The sequence below is a fragment of the Ochotona curzoniae genome, unplaced genomic scaffold (genome assembly GCF_017591425.1).
Source record: "Ochotona curzoniae isolate NIBS_2020 unplaced genomic scaffold, NIBS_Ocur_1.0 contig_3332, whole genome shotgun sequence".
NCBI classification, from domain to species: domain Eukaryota; kingdom Metazoa; phylum Chordata; class Mammalia; order Lagomorpha; family Ochotonidae; genus Ochotona; species Ochotona curzoniae.
The window spans coordinates 8217863-8236295 of record NW_024465816.1 but is presented as its reverse complement, the minus strand read 5'-3'; the positions used below and the strand labels follow the sequence as shown (position 1 = coordinate 8236295).

At 43.4% G+C, this 18433-nt stretch overlaps 1 protein-coding gene across 4 annotated transcripts in view; it reads right to left on the bottom strand.

Annotated features, from left to right (window-relative positions):
• Positions 1–1329: 1329 nt before the first annotated feature.
• SACS (sacsin molecular chaperone) overlaps positions 1330–18433 on the bottom strand; it is a 43685-nt gene continuing 26581 nt past the window's right edge. For all 4 annotated transcript variants that reach the window (XM_040979880.1, XM_040979881.1, XM_040979882.1 and 1 more), the window contains one exon: positions 1330–14210. In XM_040979880.1, coding sequence (XP_040835814.1) covers positions 2653–14210 — 11558 coding nt within the window. In that variant the 3' untranslated portion in view covers positions 1330–2652. The remainder of the gene's footprint in view (positions 14211–18433) is intronic.

Below are 18433 nucleotides of genomic sequence, written 5' to 3'. Positions count from 1 at the left end.
TACCATGACTTTAAACTTTGACCCACTAATTCTTGTTGAGTGTGTGTGTGTAAATTTCAATATTAAGAAATGATAAAATATATCCTAAGTGCTGGATTTCGGCTTCCAAGTAGCAAGTGCCTTTATTAAAAAAAAAGTCAAAACCCAGAATTTGGGCAGCCTAACCCTGAAGGCTTATGCCTCGGGTACAAGGAGGAGGGGGAAGGGAAATCCTGGAGCCTATGAAATTGCATCATGGAATAAGAAAAATCAATTAATTAAATTTTAAAAGGACAATCATGAAGTAACAACAAAGCCAAAAAAAAAAAAAACAAAGTGAACTCTTCGTATTTGCCAAAAACCAATGTGAACTCACTTCAGACACACAGCTGTCCCCTGAAACGAATGACAGGAATTTGATGAGCTCCTCCACTGCATAAGCAGGAAAAGCACAGTTCCTGCACATTGTTGTTCAGGCGCACACGGAGGAAATGGCTGATCCCACCCACCTTGAAAGCCAGCTGCAACGAAACATGTCCACGGCCAAGACAACTGAGCAACACCAATGTCAGCAGGCTACTCTTCCCTCGTTTTATTTTACTATTTTAAAAAATTCATTTATGTTTCGAAGTCCGAGTGACAAAGAGAGGAGGAGAAACAGATTTTCCGTCCTCTGCCTTATTTTCCAACATCCTCAGGTCAGCCAGGACTGGGCCAGGCCCAGGTCAGGAGCTTGCAACATCATCTGATATTTCCACGTTGTTCCCAGGAATCCAACCAAGTCCTTGGGCCATTATGTGCTGCCTCCCAGGAGCACAAGCAGGAAGCTGGATAGGATGTGCAGTCGCCAGCACTTCATCCCAGGAGCTCCAATTTGGGATGCTGGTATTCCAACAGGATGCCTAACCTGCTGTCCCCTTCCGTAACTGTAACGTAAGCTCCCTGGAGGCAGCTACATGCAACATACGTAGAAGCAGGTCTTCAAGCAACGCCTGTGCCAACTCCCATCTACCTCTGCACAATGAACAGACACGCCCTCCTCTGCACATCCTGCCAAAAGGAGACCTCTGACACACTCACCATGTCCACTGATCTTTTCACCCGAGAAGGGAGAGCAGTTTGAATTAAGTCACAAGCAACTCATGAACCTAGTGTTTAATCTGCATTTTACACCAGATCAGTTATGAAAAAGAAACCTACTAGAATTCCAGCCTGGAAATGCAGCAGAAAATTCTAACGTTCCAAGTAAATGCATACACACATGCACACACGCACTACTGAATACACAACGATACTACGTTTGATTTCCAATGTACTCTTTCTCAGAAATAAACTAGCTACAAAGATTCCATATGTACATTTTGCTTTATTAAAATTATGGCACTTAATATAGTAGCAGTAATAATTACATGATTTCACATCCAGAAGCAATACAGTTGTAGAGGTGCAGACATTCCTTCTCACCCATATAAGTAAAAAAAAGTTTTCATATTCTGTAAGCCCTTACTTGCATAAAATATTACATTTAGCATCACTTACAGCCAATACACCTATATAAACTAATTATCATTAATTTTTTGTTTAACATTCTGCAAAAAAATGTGGAAGTAAATCAGTATGATAAGACATTTGAGCGTGATGAAAACCATGTGTCAGTTCTGAATTCATTCGAGGGAGAAATACAAGCTGAAAATTCCTCTTTCATAAACTGCTGGGAACCATCACAATTACGTCAACAACTTTTAAAAATGTTTTTAACAAAAACATACCCTCAAAACTCTTACTAAATATCATATTGGACAAAACTCATTTTTTTTTTAACTGCAGCACCTTTAGACAGCAAAAGATTGCATCCTGTCCAATCACACTGTATGAACTGTGACGTGTGTGGAAGATGCAAAGCAAGCATTCCAACAGTTGCTAAATGCTGTTTTGGTAAGCAATTTCAGGAACAATATTAACATCTGGTACTAACTGCCACCATTCTGAGTTTTCCATACAGTATCTTCATGAAACAGGAGCCTGTAAACCTACGTGTAAAACACACAGAAAATAACAAAATACTTAAAATAAAATTGTAAAGCAAGTGCCGTCTTCACACTCTGATCAAGTAATACTCAGGATTACATTACAATACTGTACCATTTTAAATGTGCTGAGCATTTAAGATGTAAAACGGCCACGACTTCATAATCACACCCAGCCAATCATAAAGCATCCAAGAAGATCCACAAACACGTGATAAACCCTGAAGATTTCATTTCACCTCTATAATTAAACCAATGATATGTCCAGTGTTTCGTTAGCATCTTCAAAAATACCATGTGAAAAACATGAAATGAACCTCACCCCACCCAGAGCTATGAATTGACCTGATTGCTAAGCTTTGGCTGTATAAAGTGCACTACAACCATGTGCCACCCCAATCACTCCAACAATCGAGTGATTTTTCAGTTCACCATCTTCCAAATAATTTCCTCTTAGATTCATTAAGGTATTCTGTTGGAATTCACAGTACAATAACCACAAAATCCTGGCAGAACAATTTGCAATGTGCTTCACAAGTCCTAGGTGAGTGACGATGCAGCTCAATGACGTATAGCAACTTGGGTTTGTGCTATCACACACTCAAGATCTGGCTCGGCATTTTTGTTTCCTTTCAATACTTACTCTTTATACTTTTTGTTGTATAAAATTTTCAAGTTTTATGATGATACAAGCAGTACATTCCATCACCCTCATGGCAACCTCAGACGTGAACCTGTCATTTGGGATCTGGGGGAAAGGAAGCAGGTCAGGGTATCTTGTTTTCAAGCTGTCTACACCGTACGCCTCCAAGGTGTGCACATCATTTGTCAGCCCTTCAAGCTGCTGACTGTATTCCTCTATTTTTTGTGCAAGTGCCGTTGGTTTCACATCTTTGTCAGACTTGCCCCTCACCGCATAGTCAGCTGCAATCAGTGCTAACTTGGTAGAGAGATAACACTTAAAGCACACCCATTCGTTGGCATTTTTATGGAGGTCATTCCGGGCAGCTGAGAAATTCGCTCGGGCTTGTCTTAACCATCTCCGAGCTTCAACGGGATTGCCAACCGACTTGAAAGTGGGAGGCACAAAGAACCTTTGGGAGTAAGTCTGTCCACCTGGAGGAGGGCATTTTTCTTTATTTTGTTGTTGCCTTTCAGACTTGTGGCTCGTGGCTTCCTGATTCCACGAAGTGTAAAACCTCTGAAATGAGTACTTGTCTGATTGGAATCGGGAGGCCGAGGTGGAAAATGTCCGTCTCGAGGCTCTGTCTGCGTTTTGATCGAGAAAAGCCTGCTTTTCCAATCTGTTGATTTCATTCTGCAAATGCTTAAAAACTTCATTAGCGATGTCATGGTTCTCTGGATTTTTGTCAGGATGCCACTTCAAATACAATCGCCTGATAATCTTTTTCCGTTCTGACTCTGGAAGCTTCCAGGCTTGCTCCACTACCGATGTCACTTCTTTTAAGATTTCTGGTAAAGAATTAACCTTAAGCTTCTTGGGAGACTGATGTTTTGAAGAGGAAGTTTTGTGGCTCTCTTTGCCAGGGAAAAGGGGTGGGATGCTTCGCAGACCAGGCGCAAGGAACTCCGTAGGGCTGGTGGGTGTCGAAGGAGCACTCTCCCTACTGTGAGAGCTCTCATCGGGCCTCGAAAACTTGTACAAATCAAGGGAGCTAACTATCTTGTACTCACTATAACCGATATCAATCTGGTAAATCTTGCCTAGAAAACTAGAATTGTCAGCATCTTCCCTTTCAACTTCCTGCACAATAATTGCATACGTATACGTTGGCTGGTACGATCCATAGATATCACCACCTTCAGCATCAACAAGGTACCCAACATACTCTCCAGGGTAGAAAACATTCATTGGATCCATCAGCAGAGTATAATGAATTTCGGCAGGTATCGGGGTGCCAGGCATTGGAAGTTCCAGTTTGGATGGTTCTGAAGAGTCATATTTCACACCCAGACTGTCAAGCTTCTCACTGATCCTATAAATATCATTGCATCCTAGCATGGCAATTAAATACGAAGTGTCAGAAATCAAATTGTCAGTTGCTGACTTCAGTGTCATCGCCAGCGCCAGCAGGAAGTTAATGTCTTTGCTGTCTGAATGTTGAATGTAGAGCAGGATGACCGCATTACCAAACCTCTTCAGGAAAGCAAACGTTTCACTTCGGCTGTGGGGAATGGGATTAAACCCTTTAACCCTCAATGTTGTTTGAAGCTTCTCAAAACAGGACACTTTCAAACCTTCTCTTAGGGCTTTGCAAAGTTTTATGGCTTTTTCTTCATTGGCCAAGAAAGCGTTATCATTTTCGTGCTTCATAATCCTGATGAGTCCCGTGATGAACTGCTCCGAAGACAAGAGGAGCTGCAGTCGTCCCTGGAGGGAGCACAGGGCCCCAAACTGACACACCTTGGGCGTCTCCTCATCTAACTGCTCTTCAAGGATGCTGCTCAACAGACGAGGGCGAAGCTTTTGAGGAAACAGCATGATCAGCTTCGTGTGGAAGCCATGGTCTTTCCCCAGGTAGCACTGACTCAGATCAACGAGCATCTGCACACCAATGTTTCCCTGGATCCTACTTTTATAGTGTGGTGCGTCATCAAACACCAGGATGCTTGACTTGACCAGTCTACCGTCCTGGCTTGGGAGGTACAGAGCAAGGTCTCGTACGTTCTCAAGGTCACCCCTCACCTTGACGGAATCATTCTGTAGACTCTTGAAGAGCCCAGAAACCACCCTCTTGACTGTACGCATTTCGTTAGGATCTAATTGTTTTCCTTCTGAGCTCTTGAATATGCGGCTCAGCACTTCCACGTACTGCTTAGTTGAAATAATGTCTTCAGTACCTAAGTGTTTGAACAACTGATGGAATGTGCCAAGTTCTAACGGAAGCTTGTACAAATAGGGCTTAAAATCAGATTCATATTCCAGGTTGATCACTACCTCCTCGGGCTTGAGAAGTTTCCAGCCATCTTCCACCATCACAAAAGCAACCCCCCGCAGCTGAAAGCGGAATTCCCTCTTCTCTGCACTGAGAAATTCATATATGCTCCTTAAGACCTTTGCTCTGGTTTTCACCATTTCTTCATCCAAAGTTGTCACATTGCATATGTTTCTGCAATTATTAATAACCTTATCGAGAGGGGGATCCAGGTTCACATTAAGCATACTTAGAACTTGCTCAAGCTGCTCCTGTGGACCCAGGTCACTGCCTTCTTGTTCTTTGATCCTCAAGGGTGTAGCTTTCTCTGGAAGAATAGGGCAGGATGTCCACAAGAGCTGCAGCACATCACACTGCTTGAATTTGGGATTTACCTGTGCTCCGTTGAATTTTATGAGAGGAAGTGTTCCATTCACCTCTTGGTACTGAGGATGAAATCGAATGTATTCAGCAGGAGCCCGCTCAGGACATAAGAAAGGTATTAAAGATAGTTCTTTCAGAAAGTTACCAGATAACAGATCCATTCGTTCTTGGAATATATGATGGAGAAGGATGTCAACTGTATTTTGCAGTGTCTCCTTAGTCCAGTTTTCTGTATTAGCTCTCACACTGATCTCTTTAGCAAACTGTAACAACTGCTGCTGTGAAAGTATGTATTTTAGTCCAATATTTCTTAAGAATTCCACCCAGGATGTCATAAATGCAACATGATTCTTGGGTTTTATAAGCTGTTCCAATTTTTTAAAGAAATCTTTGGGAATAAATGACTTTTCAGGAAGCATAACCTCAAAAACTCTCACAGTTCTGTCATAGAAATGTTTTGCTTGTTTCAGTCGGCCGTTAGCATCATGGATTATTAACAAACCTTCCAGTTTTTCAAAAAGCTGCTCTTTCATCTCTGATACTTCCTCAACATTTGATAATCGGTTCTTCAGATAGATCAAGTGCTCTAATTTCGCATCATAGGAGAGATTTTCAATTTTGGGTAAGAGGTGTTTCAAGTACACTTCCAGATCGTCCACAGGCACACAGCCAAGCACCTCATACAGCTCCTTTAAGTGCACCTTCTCCTCCAGAAATGCAGACGGTGATGACTGCGTCCACTTCTCCACCTCGGCTGCAGGGATGCTTTTGGTAAGCACGTAACAGGTCCCGAATTTTGCGATGCTAATGTAGCGCCCGCTGATGGATTTGTAGCACGGAAGAGACTTCAAAATTTTTATATCCTCTTGGGACATCAAGTGACTCAAACTGCAGTTGAAATACATCAAAAGCGCTTCAAAGTCACTTTCCACTAGTTTTTCGGTTCTAAATGTTGATGTTTGCACCATGTAATGCAGGGCCTTCAAAATGCTCGTGGGGCTCTCTATGTTTGCCGTGTGAGAGGACAGCAGGGGAACGAACGCACTGTCTTTGGAGCAGATTTTGTTCAAGGCAAGCTGGATGCAGCCAGCTTTCATCAGAGCATGAAAAATTTTATCACTCTGGGCATTTGGAAACACTGCGATGTGCATAAGGCTTAGCGGAAGCAAAACATCACCTTCAGGGACCACAAGCTGATTGGCCGAAACAGTAAACTTTGTTCCAGGCAGCAAGGCCCAGTCTTTCAGGGTCTCAACCACAATGTCAAACGTTGGTTTCGTGTCCTCCTGATCTTCTTTCACACTTACAGATTCACTGATAAAATGCCATGCATTCTTAAGCCAAGATTCACTTGCAAAGTTGTCTTTCCACTTTGTACAATTTTTGGTCTTGTACTCACGAGGCAACACAGAGGATAACAAATCAGCAAAGCTGGAAATGTCAAACACTTTTGCCACTTTACTGCTCAGTAAAATATTACTGTATTTCAAATACAAGGTATTCATAAACAAGTCCTTGCGGGACGGAATCAATTCATGGTATGTTGTCAGGAACTTGGATCGCTTTGCATCAAACGTTTGCAAAACACTGTCCAGCGTAATCAGAAGGGGCAGGCCTTCCACTTCAATCTCATTTTCTTCGGCATCCTTAAAACAATAATCAACTAGAAGCTTTAAGCTATGAAAAAGTTTTAGGTTAGTCTGCTGAAGACGACAAGGCAGCTTCCCGATATGACAACTGGTGTCAGGCGAGGAAAACGTCATGAGAAAAGATCTGACGTCAGCAGGGGTCACATAGCTAACAGGAATATCGGCATCTATGAGACAGTGGTAAAGATTGGCAGTTTCATCACAATTATACACCAAGTTGAAGCCAATTTCTAAAAGCAGGTGTTTCAGTCTGTAGACATTCTCTGCCACCGTTTTCCGTGTCGTGATATTGTAATCCGCATTTTTAAGATGCTGCAATTCATCTTGTAGCAGATTGTCAAAAAACGGTCTGGTTTTATTTGAAGTTGACATATTAATCCAAGTAATTATAACTGCAGAATGCAAATCGGAGCCATCAATATTTGGAGCCCGAACAACAGGTAAAAGACGCTTCATGTCTTCATGAATACAGCTATAAAGCGCCTTCACCAGGCAATATAAATCTGGCTGTAAATCAAGCCTGTTCACTGGGAAGAATGATAAGAATTTCTTCAAAGTGTCCTTTACCACATGAATAGGCGTGTTCTGCAGAACAGACAAGGTTGGGTCGGATCCAGGGAAGTAGCGCTTTTTTAGCTGTATTAATAATTCCACATAGGCAGGAGCTATTAATGCTGTCATTAAGCTGTTATTCCAGTCACTTCGGACCCCGACTCCATTATCATCACGCCACAGGTTCCTTCTGGCCGAGTCTAGTGCAAAGTGGCCATTCACGTGAAACGGCAGTCCCGTCTCCAAAGACAGAGGCAAAAAACAGAAGGCCCTGTGAGGCTTTTTATAGTTATGAGTGATGCAAGCAGCGACTCCACCTCGAGGGAAAAGGGTAATATCTTGGTTCTTGTGAGCTGATATAACACTTTTAGATACTTTGTCCATGTTTGAAAAGCCAGCCCTATTACAAATCAGCCACGTAGTGAGATTTCCTTCCGAGTCCTCGGTGTCCATGGTGTAGGTTATCTGTTGGACTGGGATGTCTTTGAGCTGCCTCCTTTTAGTAACGCTGTCAATTACGGAGGCATGGAACTGTTTCCTTTTCAATCTGTCTCCATCAGTGATTTTACCCTTGACTGAATACAGCACATTGAGAGCTCCTGTACCTTTGTCTATTTCACAAATCGAAATTTTCTCCATGTGATTGAGAAACATGAGAAGTTCTGCCCCATCTGAGCGTAATTTGTCCAAAAGATTCTGGACCATCCTGTCTGATGACGGGACGGAGGAGATTTCTGAAACTTTGGCCATTTCCGTGTTACGAAGAGGAAATCTGAACATGGTGCAGTTATCGAGCTTAAAGTGGGTCCCCAAGTAAAGATCCAGGACATCAGAGAACTGTGTCCTGAAGTCTGCATCTAGATCTCTAAACATGCGCCCAGGACTAACCGACGTGGCCCCCGGTGCGTATCGCGCATGAGGATCAAAAATACACAGGATGTCATTGCCAGAAAGAAAAGATGGGCAGTCTGTAATATGATACACAGAGTTGAATCCTATTCCATACTGTCCAGTCTTGCAAGGATTTCCCTCTTTGGTGCCTTTGCCGAGATTCTGAATCCCTCTCACATCATCCTCCGTAAAGGGCTGGTTGTTGTACACACACAGTGCTGGCCCTTGCAGCGGGGCCCACTTATCATCAAATATTCGATCAACTGGATGCTGTCTAGGATCAAACACAAAACAGATTTCGGTAGCTTTGGCGTCATCAGCATTTTGAAGAAGCTCTTTCAGCATCTCCTTTTCTGAAGGATAGGCGTTTAGGATGCTCTTAATTCTGCTGGTTAACTTTTCTTTCTGTCCAAATTCCGTGCCAAGCGTGGTAAAGCAGATGTTGGAGGCGTACCTTTCTAAGGCCTTATGTCGCTTTGGTATTGCTCCTAATTTGACGGCTACCTCCCGGGGTATGTCAGCGTGACAATATTTTACAGTGGTGTCCTTTACTTTTATCCAGGGACAGTCATTGTAGCAGAGCGATTTAGCAGGGAGGAGCGTAAGGTTCGAATCTGGCAGCAGTATTTTGCCGTAATTTTTCTCACAAAACTCTTGTTTCTTTTCTCTGATGAGACTCCATATTCCTTCGCTGATGATTCTTCGGCAGAGCTGGAAATTCTGCTCGGTTATTTGCTTTGTTCCCCTTTCTCGATCAATGGATTCCAAAACAAGAGCAAAATCTTCCACCGTAAATGCCTGCCTCACACCCACACTTTCAAAAAGCTCACGGAAATTATTTTTGTATTTATTGGGCAGCTGATACAGGTACGGCGCTGCTTCAAAATTCAAATGGAAAGAAACTTTTTCTGAGTCAACGTAAGCGTTCTCCACGAGAATGAAGCGAAAGGATTTTAACTTCTCGATGATGGTTATCTTAGTGACCTCGTTTTGCGTCATCGCCTCGTGCAGGTACTTGTAGCAAGCGTTGGTGATGTTCTCTTGGTACAAGGTAACTCCGTCATCGACTGATTTTGCCACTTCCTTCAACTGGTTTACAACCAGATCCACTGTCGGCTTCTTGAGCAATCCCAAAAACTCTTTCACAGCCAATGACACTGAACCGCAGCCTCGGAAGGAATGAGAATTTTCATTGAGAATTGGTTGCAACAGACAAACTATATCTTGATACTCGGCCGTGTAAAGGGCAGTTGCAGGGAACATGGTTTCCGGCTGAAAACTATTACCTTTCCAGTCCAGAGAAAAACCTGCTGGTTTTGTCAGAAATGGCAGGAAGGGAATTGTTTGATATTTTGCAGCAAAATCCTTCGCTCGAGGGTCCCTTATTTTCAACTTCTCATCGATGAGACTTAGCAGGATGGTGCTTCTTAAACAGGCAGCAGCGTGGTCACGTGTATTGATTTCAGCCACGGATTCTGCTCGCTCCAACATGTCATCCCACAAAATATCATCCTTCGCCATGCCCAGCTGCACAAGTTTAATCAGAATGATAGGATTGAGATAGTCCTGAGTTGAACCATATGGGAACCGTCCATCTTTGGTATCGAACAACTTTGCGACCCGTCCTTCAGGGTGGATCAATCTTGATGGCACAACCAAAGGATGCCCCTCCAAGGAGCAAGGGATACACGGGGTGACACGAAGAATTCCCGAGAACTCATCAATTTTTTCGTTTAGAACATAATTCATTAAAGGATCTCTAAGTTCTGCTTCAATGTCTTGAATGTTCGGAAAAAACACTTCTGAAAAGAACTGCTTCTCTGAAAATGTGTTTTCGAGCAATATCTGTCTGCAGCCAGCTTCTTCAAACCCTAATTTGACCGAAGAAGGAAGTTCAACGGCACAAAGGTTTTTGGACCCAGTCTTCTTGAGGTATTTCAAAAATATCTTGAAGGCTGCTGGGCCGACGTCTCTTCTCTTCAATATAGAGTCATCCAGAAATCTCACATTTTTCATGGAAACCCAAGCAGACCCGTCAGAAAAGACTCTTGTCAACTCCTTCCCTTTTCCATGTGCTATGTCTTCATAGAAGCCTTGACAGATGACAGAGAAATCATCATGCACGGAGTCGGGGTCGGGCCACACTGCATAGTAAGTGTAATCGCCTAGCTCCCCGCTCGTGGCCATGTCCCGTAAGACACTGAGGGCCTGTAAGTAAGCTTTCACAATCACGTGCCTCATGAACGTGCTATTCCAGCGGCCCTTTGTATCCGTCTTCCAGATTTCTTTCCTATTTGAAGTAACAGCAAAGCATCCATTGATGTGAACAGGCAGGCCTGTCTTGATTCGCAGAGGTAAATAGCAAAACACCTCTCCAACATGGGGTTTCACGGTCCACTTCTGGTCCTGGGTCTCAGAGAGGAGAACTCCTACAGCCCCACAAGGAACCAGTCCTAGTCTTCTTCCACTTTCACTCAGGGAAAATTTCAGAGCCTCTCCAGTATCCATGCAGGAGCTCAGGAGCCACGTGGTACACTCGACGGTTTTTTGTGGCAACTCATCTGATGGCTTTTTGGATTGGCCCGACTTAGCCAATTCGAAGAGAGAAGCTGGGTCATCCTCCGGACCCCTGAACAGCGGCGACTGTAAATCAGCAATCCGCCTGAAGACGTGATGAAATTCTTCAACCGTGATCTGAAGAATACAAGATGCCTTCGGGGGCTCGGCGACGGGCTTCTTGCTACTGCTGCTGCAAGTCTTCATGAGCTTGGCAGCTTCTTTCAAAATGCTCAAGACAGGTGCAGTCAATGCTTTGGAAGAGCAGACCTTCTTTTTAATTACGATTGTGTCTTGTGCTAAGCTGGGATTCACCTCTTCAATTTTCAAGTACTTCAAATACATGGAGTTCACACTCTGAGTGAAAATGATGAGCCTGTGGCCACAGAGGCTAAACTCATCCACAAGAGAGTAGATGTCCGCCGTATTGTAGCAGGTGCTACTGATTTCACTCACTTTTGCTTCCTGCTGAGTTCTAAAGGACAGTCGGAAAAGAGTCCCGTGGTAGCTGTAAGGCGCTTCCACAGTCAGAGGTAACTGACAGCCAAACACATCAATGAAGGGTTTGAACTGATTAGGAAATTTCCTAAGTCTTTTCTGTTGTTTACTCCAATTAATTTTGATCCCAGGATTAGACTTGTCTTTAATGTGTTTGCTAATATGGTTTATGTTCGGGTCAAACATTATCATGAATTCTCGACTCATAATGATGGGAATGTCAGTGAGATGGTACACAGAATTAAATCCGAGACCAAATTTCCCAACTTTGTCAACTTCCGCCCTTTTTAATGATTCTCCTAACCGAGTTATGTTCACGAAATCCGAATCTGAGAATTCCGAATTATTGAAGGACCACAAAGCAGGCCCGTGGCACGCTGCCATCCCCGGGTCAAGGAGGCTCTCTCTGATGTCCATGTTCCTTCTCATGTCAATCAGGAAGCTGCACTCTGTCGCATTTGCATCATCAGCATTCTGAAGCAGTTCTTTAAAAATATCTGACACGGAAGGGTACTCTTCCAGGATATTTTTAATTCTGACCGTCAGAGGTTCTCTTTGCCCTGACTGCTCAAACCCCATGTTCTCAGGATTGATCAGCCGTGTGCTGAGGCACGGAACTTTCAGCCACTCTGCAGTTTTCATGGGTATGTCCTCATGCACCAAGATGATCGGTTCCACCGCATCCTCCAGTAAGTCGTTCAAGTCATCCACTTTGATGTCACAGTAACAGCATTCATGAATCGGCTTCATGATAAGCTTAGAAGGGTCCTTGCTGTGATGGATAGGAACGGGCGTATTGGGGGTCGCTGGAATCTGATTGCTATACAGCCATCTGATGATATTCAACATTAGATGAAGATTTTGTTTGCTTTCTTGTTCACTGAGATCTTGGTCACTTCTGAGATACACCTTTTGAATGACCATGGAAATATGATCCGATGTCAACTCCTCTATTGAACCACAGACTTTGAACAGCTGATGGAATTTTGCCATAGTTTTTGGCACATTATGCAAATAAGGCTGGAGGTCAAGGTCGTGGGTTGGTTTTATCACAGCTTGAGCAAGGGGACAGAATTTTTTGCCTGTCCAAACCCACGGAAACTTTAAGGCTCTGAAAGACTCTTTCCCTTCATTTAAATGATCATGCATGAATCCATAAACTTCAAGCAGAATATGCTGGAATTGGTAGTAGTCTTCATCACTAAAGGTGTTTGAAGAATACCAGTCAACTACAGTTTTAAAGTGTTTTAAAACAGCACTGATGCTAGGCCTTGTGAAGATGCCTAATGCCTTTTCCAAGTTTACATGGATGCTTTCAACAAGAGGAAGTGATGAGCCAACGAGAATAGCGTGAGTGACGTCACACATATCCGGTGGTGCACAAAAGTGACAGGCATCTCCCTTCCAGACCAAAGAGCCAGGATAATTTGGAGGCCTTTCCTTGCAGGCTGGGACCCACTTGATTTTCTTCAGTGTTACCTTTCCTTCAGGTGACTGCAACAGCGCAGGGTTCTTATTTAACACCTGTAAGAGTGTTTTGGCTTTCCTCAGAAGAAACTCTTGGTCCGGACAAGAACCTGCTTGTAAGGCTTCAATATGTTTTGCCACCTGCACAACATCTTCCTCTTTCAGGCTGGCTTCATTTTTTAAACCAATCTGTCTTAAAGAGTGAAGGATATCCGGTGATGTAAAGTCTGAGGGTGGAAAGCAGATTTCCTCTTCATTGTAAAAGAGATCCTTGAGTACCGCGATATCAGGATCGAAGAGTTCACTAGCAGAAACCACACGGTCCTGGGAAATCGGAATGAACCTTAAGGGCATTAGCCAATCGAGAACATTGGGATTCTCGTTTTTAAGGGAAGACAGATTGTCGAGAATCCATAACATGAGGTGTGTTACCTCTTCATTTGAATAAAATGCATTTTCAATATCTTTCAAAACAAGCTTCAAGCAGCTAGTGGTCTTTAACTTCTCTATTTTCAGCATGTTTGCCAAGCGAATGGTGGCCTCGTCACTGCTGTCTATCACGGCGATGGAGAGCCGCAGATCCGGCGGGAGCTTGGCCGTATGGTGCAAGACCTTGCAGCCCTTCAGTTTTGTGTAAGAAGAAATGCCCTGACCGGATGAATGGTTAATTCGCTTAAATATTGTCAATTCTTGGATTATTCTTTTCTCTTTTTCACTGCTATCAGAGAGGCTAGCTAAGAACTTCCTCAGAGCATCTTTGTGTGTTGGAAGTAGTGACGTTATCTGATTACACAATTTCTGCAATGGCATCTTCTCCATGATCTGCAACACGGCACTTGGCAATGGTGAGTGGATGTATTTTTTAATAAGCGGATGCTGAATTGAGGCATCCAACTTTTGAAGGACAATCCCTCCAAGTTTGTGGACAATGTCTGCTAGGAACTCCGGAAGTTGTGCTTCAGATGCATCATCTAACATGACTACTGAGGGAATCCGGAGTCTGATGAGCTCCACGCATGTCTGATCCTCCTCGAGCGCAGTTCTCGGGATCAGCGGCATCTCATCAAATCCACTCAAATCCTCAGAAAAATGGATATAGAGGTTCTTCCAAACCATCTTCAGCCATGAAACAGGGGGATGCTTCCTGTCCTCATCAGATGGATACCACTGAACAATCAACTCCCTGCCAGGCCAGAGTGCATTCATTACTTCCTTGATAAGACGTGCAAATCGTTCTGGGTTTAAAAGCTGTAGCTGAGTGCATGGTCTTCCTGGAAATCATATACATATATATAAGTGTTATAAAGACATACAATTAAAAAAAATAATAAATAAATAAAGACATACAATTCTCAGATAATATAAGCAGTGTTAAAAGCTGCTTTTAGAGTTCTAACTATGTGCCAAAATTCAGCACAACTGGATAATACAATCTTCGAATAATCATACTTTATGCATAAATCTGTATTTATAATAACCTATGGAAGAAATAATTCTCTTTGGAGTGCTCACATGAAGTGTCTACAGAGAGTTCACAGAAAAGACACTTTGTAATAAAACTACACATGGATTAAAGCAAGTTCTTTGTTTGCTCTGCGCCAAAAGAAACATCTCATTTATTCTCTATGAATTTCTTCAAGTTCCCTCTTATGAAATAAACATATAAAATGCATGTAAATGTGTTCTCAAAAATAACCTCTAACAGTCAGCAGATGAATCCATTTCAAAAACAACATGTGGTGCTTATTTGTCACAGATAAAAGCACCAAAATATTGCACATAAAGCTTAAGCACCTCTTCATGTAAAGGAAAAACGGGATAAACAAGGCCAACCTGAATTTTTACGTGTGCCACTTCCTGCTCCCAGGGACAGAAAGCAGGGTGTGACATCAGGGCACAGTGGGGGGTGTCTTGGCCTCAGCCTCCAACACCTTCTGCAGCTGAGGCAGGAGGAGGTCCCCATTGCTTCAACCACTAATGATGAGCATAAGGTAGGGGTCATTTAATCCTTCTGGAATTGACTTATCTGGAAAAGCAATGGGGCTGCCCTTCTAGTACTCTGTACACATGCCTAAATGGGAAGCTCATCACAGCCTCTCCAAAGAAGCACTCACCCGGCTATTAATGATTTATCATAAATTAGTGGATTCTGCAGAACAGCTGCAGGGACCAACAAGGAAGCATGTGGAGCAGTGCTGTAAAGGCTGGGTCACTGCCCACCAGAGCGACTCCACTGCCGGACATTCCATACATAAGGACACCAAAAAGGTGCTGAGACTGAAAACAATATTGTCTTTCGAAGCGCATGTTTTTGTTCCAGAGTCTGTACATATTCATAATATCAGCAGGAACAAATGACAAAAGCTTGAGAAGGTGTCAAAACCAAAGCTGGAACAATTTCAGCTTCTACACAGGGCAACTGATGTCAATGCAAGTAGTAACATTTGAGAAATTTTAACTTCTTGTGAGTAGTCTAAGGTATCGGTTCTGGTTTATGCACTCCACTAATACTTCTGCAAAAACACTCTTTTTAAAACATTAAATGGTATGAACTAGAGTAGAGTGAATAACTGTTAGGTAAGGCAAGGACAATACTAAAAAGTTAGAAATTAAGATCCAGAACATTCAGAGATCCAAACATTAAGTATGGGCCATGCACTGTGCAGAGACACCTACCCGGTAATGCTTCCAGGAAATGCAGTACCCTGTAACACATATACCTACCTTCAGGAAAATCACCTTATGTTTCTGAATAAATAAAAGGCCAATAAAACACACACACATACACACACACACAACCCATAATTAGCATGCAACACATCAGTCATGCTCAACTAAAAAAAAAAAGAGACAATAAAGGAGAGAGAAAATGTCACCAGACACAAGTCCGAGTCCGTTAGCTCAATTTAATCTGAAGCCCTGACTTTCATCTATTTTATATCTAAGATATTTATCTTTTAACCCTACAGTGTAAATAATTAACACAAAAAGTCTCCATGCCAAGGGTAGAGAGCCCTCGAATTGGGCCAGCAACATGATTTTTAGAGCATTTTAATAAATGACTTGTGCTTTTTCAAGGCCATAAAAATCGGCACTGGAAAAAGTGCTTAATGTTAGCACCTGGAGACACAAAGCTTCTACTCAGATTACCAAGTATGAACATTTAACTTGGAAGACAGTCTTTTAAGAGCAAGTTTTTCCTTATTATACAGAGCAGTTCAATAACTTACATGGTCAGAATTGTTCCAATACAAGAATCACAAATCAAAGATTACATTGTATTTTTCACTGTTTATAACTACTTAATGTTTATCCTTAGTGCTATCCTTGAAAAGAAGTTTCAACATGGAAGGAAATATTACAGTCTACTTAAAAATTTAGTCAACCGAGAAATCTCGGCTCTCTGGTAAACTGAAATTTACCACACCGAACTACGATCCCTCCGGGCGGCAGCAGCCGGCTACAGTGATGGGCCCAGACCTCAGGTCCAGAGCCAGCTTTGTAGAGTGGTCGACAACCCAGGGCAGAAACAACAGCTCTGAAAGCGGATGAATCGTCACAGTGCCCAACTGGGAGGCAAGGTTTCGGTCTCAACACACGATGTGATACAGTCACGGTCCAATGAATGGTGTACTGTAAATCAGATCTAGTGTCCCTCTGAAGAAACAGGCAGGGAAAAGAAAACAGGAAGGGGAAAAACAGGAAGAAAAAAGCAGTCTGTGTGCCAGCTGCGAACACCGGCCAGTACTCCAGGAAGACCGCAGCTCGGCGTGCATGTGGCCCAGAGGAAATGGCCCCCTCTGCTGTGAAGACGTCACTAAGGTAGCTCCAGTGCCAAAACACCTTCTTCCAAAACTGGCAAAGTCACTCCACCAGAGATTTCCTAGCCCTCATCATTTTTAAAGAATATTTTACAATTTATCATTGGAAAGTCAGATATACAGAGAGGAGGAGAGACAGAGAAGAATATCTTATATCCGTTGATTCATTTCTCAAGTGGCCACAACAGCCAGAGCTGGGCTGGTCCGAAGCCAGGAGCCTTGCATCTGGGTCTTCCACAAAGATGCAGGGTCCCAAGGCTTTGGACCATCCTCGACTGCTTTCCCAGGCCACAAGCAGGGAGCTAGTTGGGAAGTGGGCCACCGGGATTAGAACTGGTGCCTATATGGGATTCTGGGCACGTTCAAGGCGAGGAATTTACCCACTAGGCTACTACACCAGGCCCCTAGCTCTCATCTTATAGAAGATGCACCAATAGAACGTGATCACTAACATAACCCAGACAGACATTCAGTAAGGTGCAGCTGGCTTTCCCCTGACAGGACAACACATCACAAAACCTAAGACATACTTTAAGAAAAGTATGGTAATAGTAGCTGTGAATGGCAAACTGTGTTTAATGTAAGCCAGCACCAAACTAAATATTTATATAAATAATCAATGTTAAAAATGACTTGAAAGGGGCCTGACCTGACAGCCTAGTGGCTAAAAGTCCTCACCTTCCACACATCTGAATCCCATCTGGGTGCCGGTTTGTATCCCAGAGGCCCCACTTCCCATCCAGCTCCCTGCCTGTGGCCTAGGACAGCAGCTGAGGACGGCCCAAAGCCTTGGGACCCTGCAGTCATGTGGGAGACCCTGAAGAAGCTCCAGGCTCCTGGCTTTGATTTGGCGCTGCTCTGGCCATTGTGGCTGCTTGGGGAGTGAATCAACGGATATAAGAAATTCTTATCTGTCTCTCCTCCTCTTTGTATATCTGACTTTCCAATAAAAATAAATAAATCTTCAAAAAAGCAAAAAAGGAATGACTTCTAGGCCCAGCATGGTAGCCTAGTGGCTAAAGTCCTCACCTTGCACTTGCCAGGATTCCATATGGGTGCCGGTTTTAATATGGGCTGCCCCACTTCGCTTCCCATCCAGGTCCCTGCTTGTGGCCTGGGAAAGCAGATGAGGATGACCCAAATTCACCTGCAAGGGAGACCTGGAAGAGACTCCTGGCTCCTGGCTTCAGATCGGCTCAGCTCTGGCCATTCTGGTCACTTGGGGAGTCAATCAACAGACAGGAGATCTTCCTCTCTCTCTCCTCTTCTCTGTATATCTGACTTTCCAATAGAAATAAAATAAATCTTGAAACAAAAAAAGGATGACTTGTTTTCTAAATTAATTTAAGCCTATTAATGGTCCATTTCAGAGAATAATACTCATCATAAACATTATTTCTATAAAGTAAATCTTACATCTTCTAGCTTTCCAAGTGAAATATGAGTCTGGGAGAAGTAGTTTGGGGGAAATAATGCCACAAGTCAAAACTGCTTTATCACTGTTGAAAAAGGCAGGCAGTGGGGCCCGGCGCGGTGGTGCAGTGGTTAAGGTCCTCGCCTTGCACGCCCGGGATCCCATATGGGCACCGGTTCTAATCCCAGCAGCCCCGCTTCCCTTCCAGCTCCCTGCCTGTGGCCCGGGAAAGCAGTCAAGGACGGCCCAAAGCTTTGGG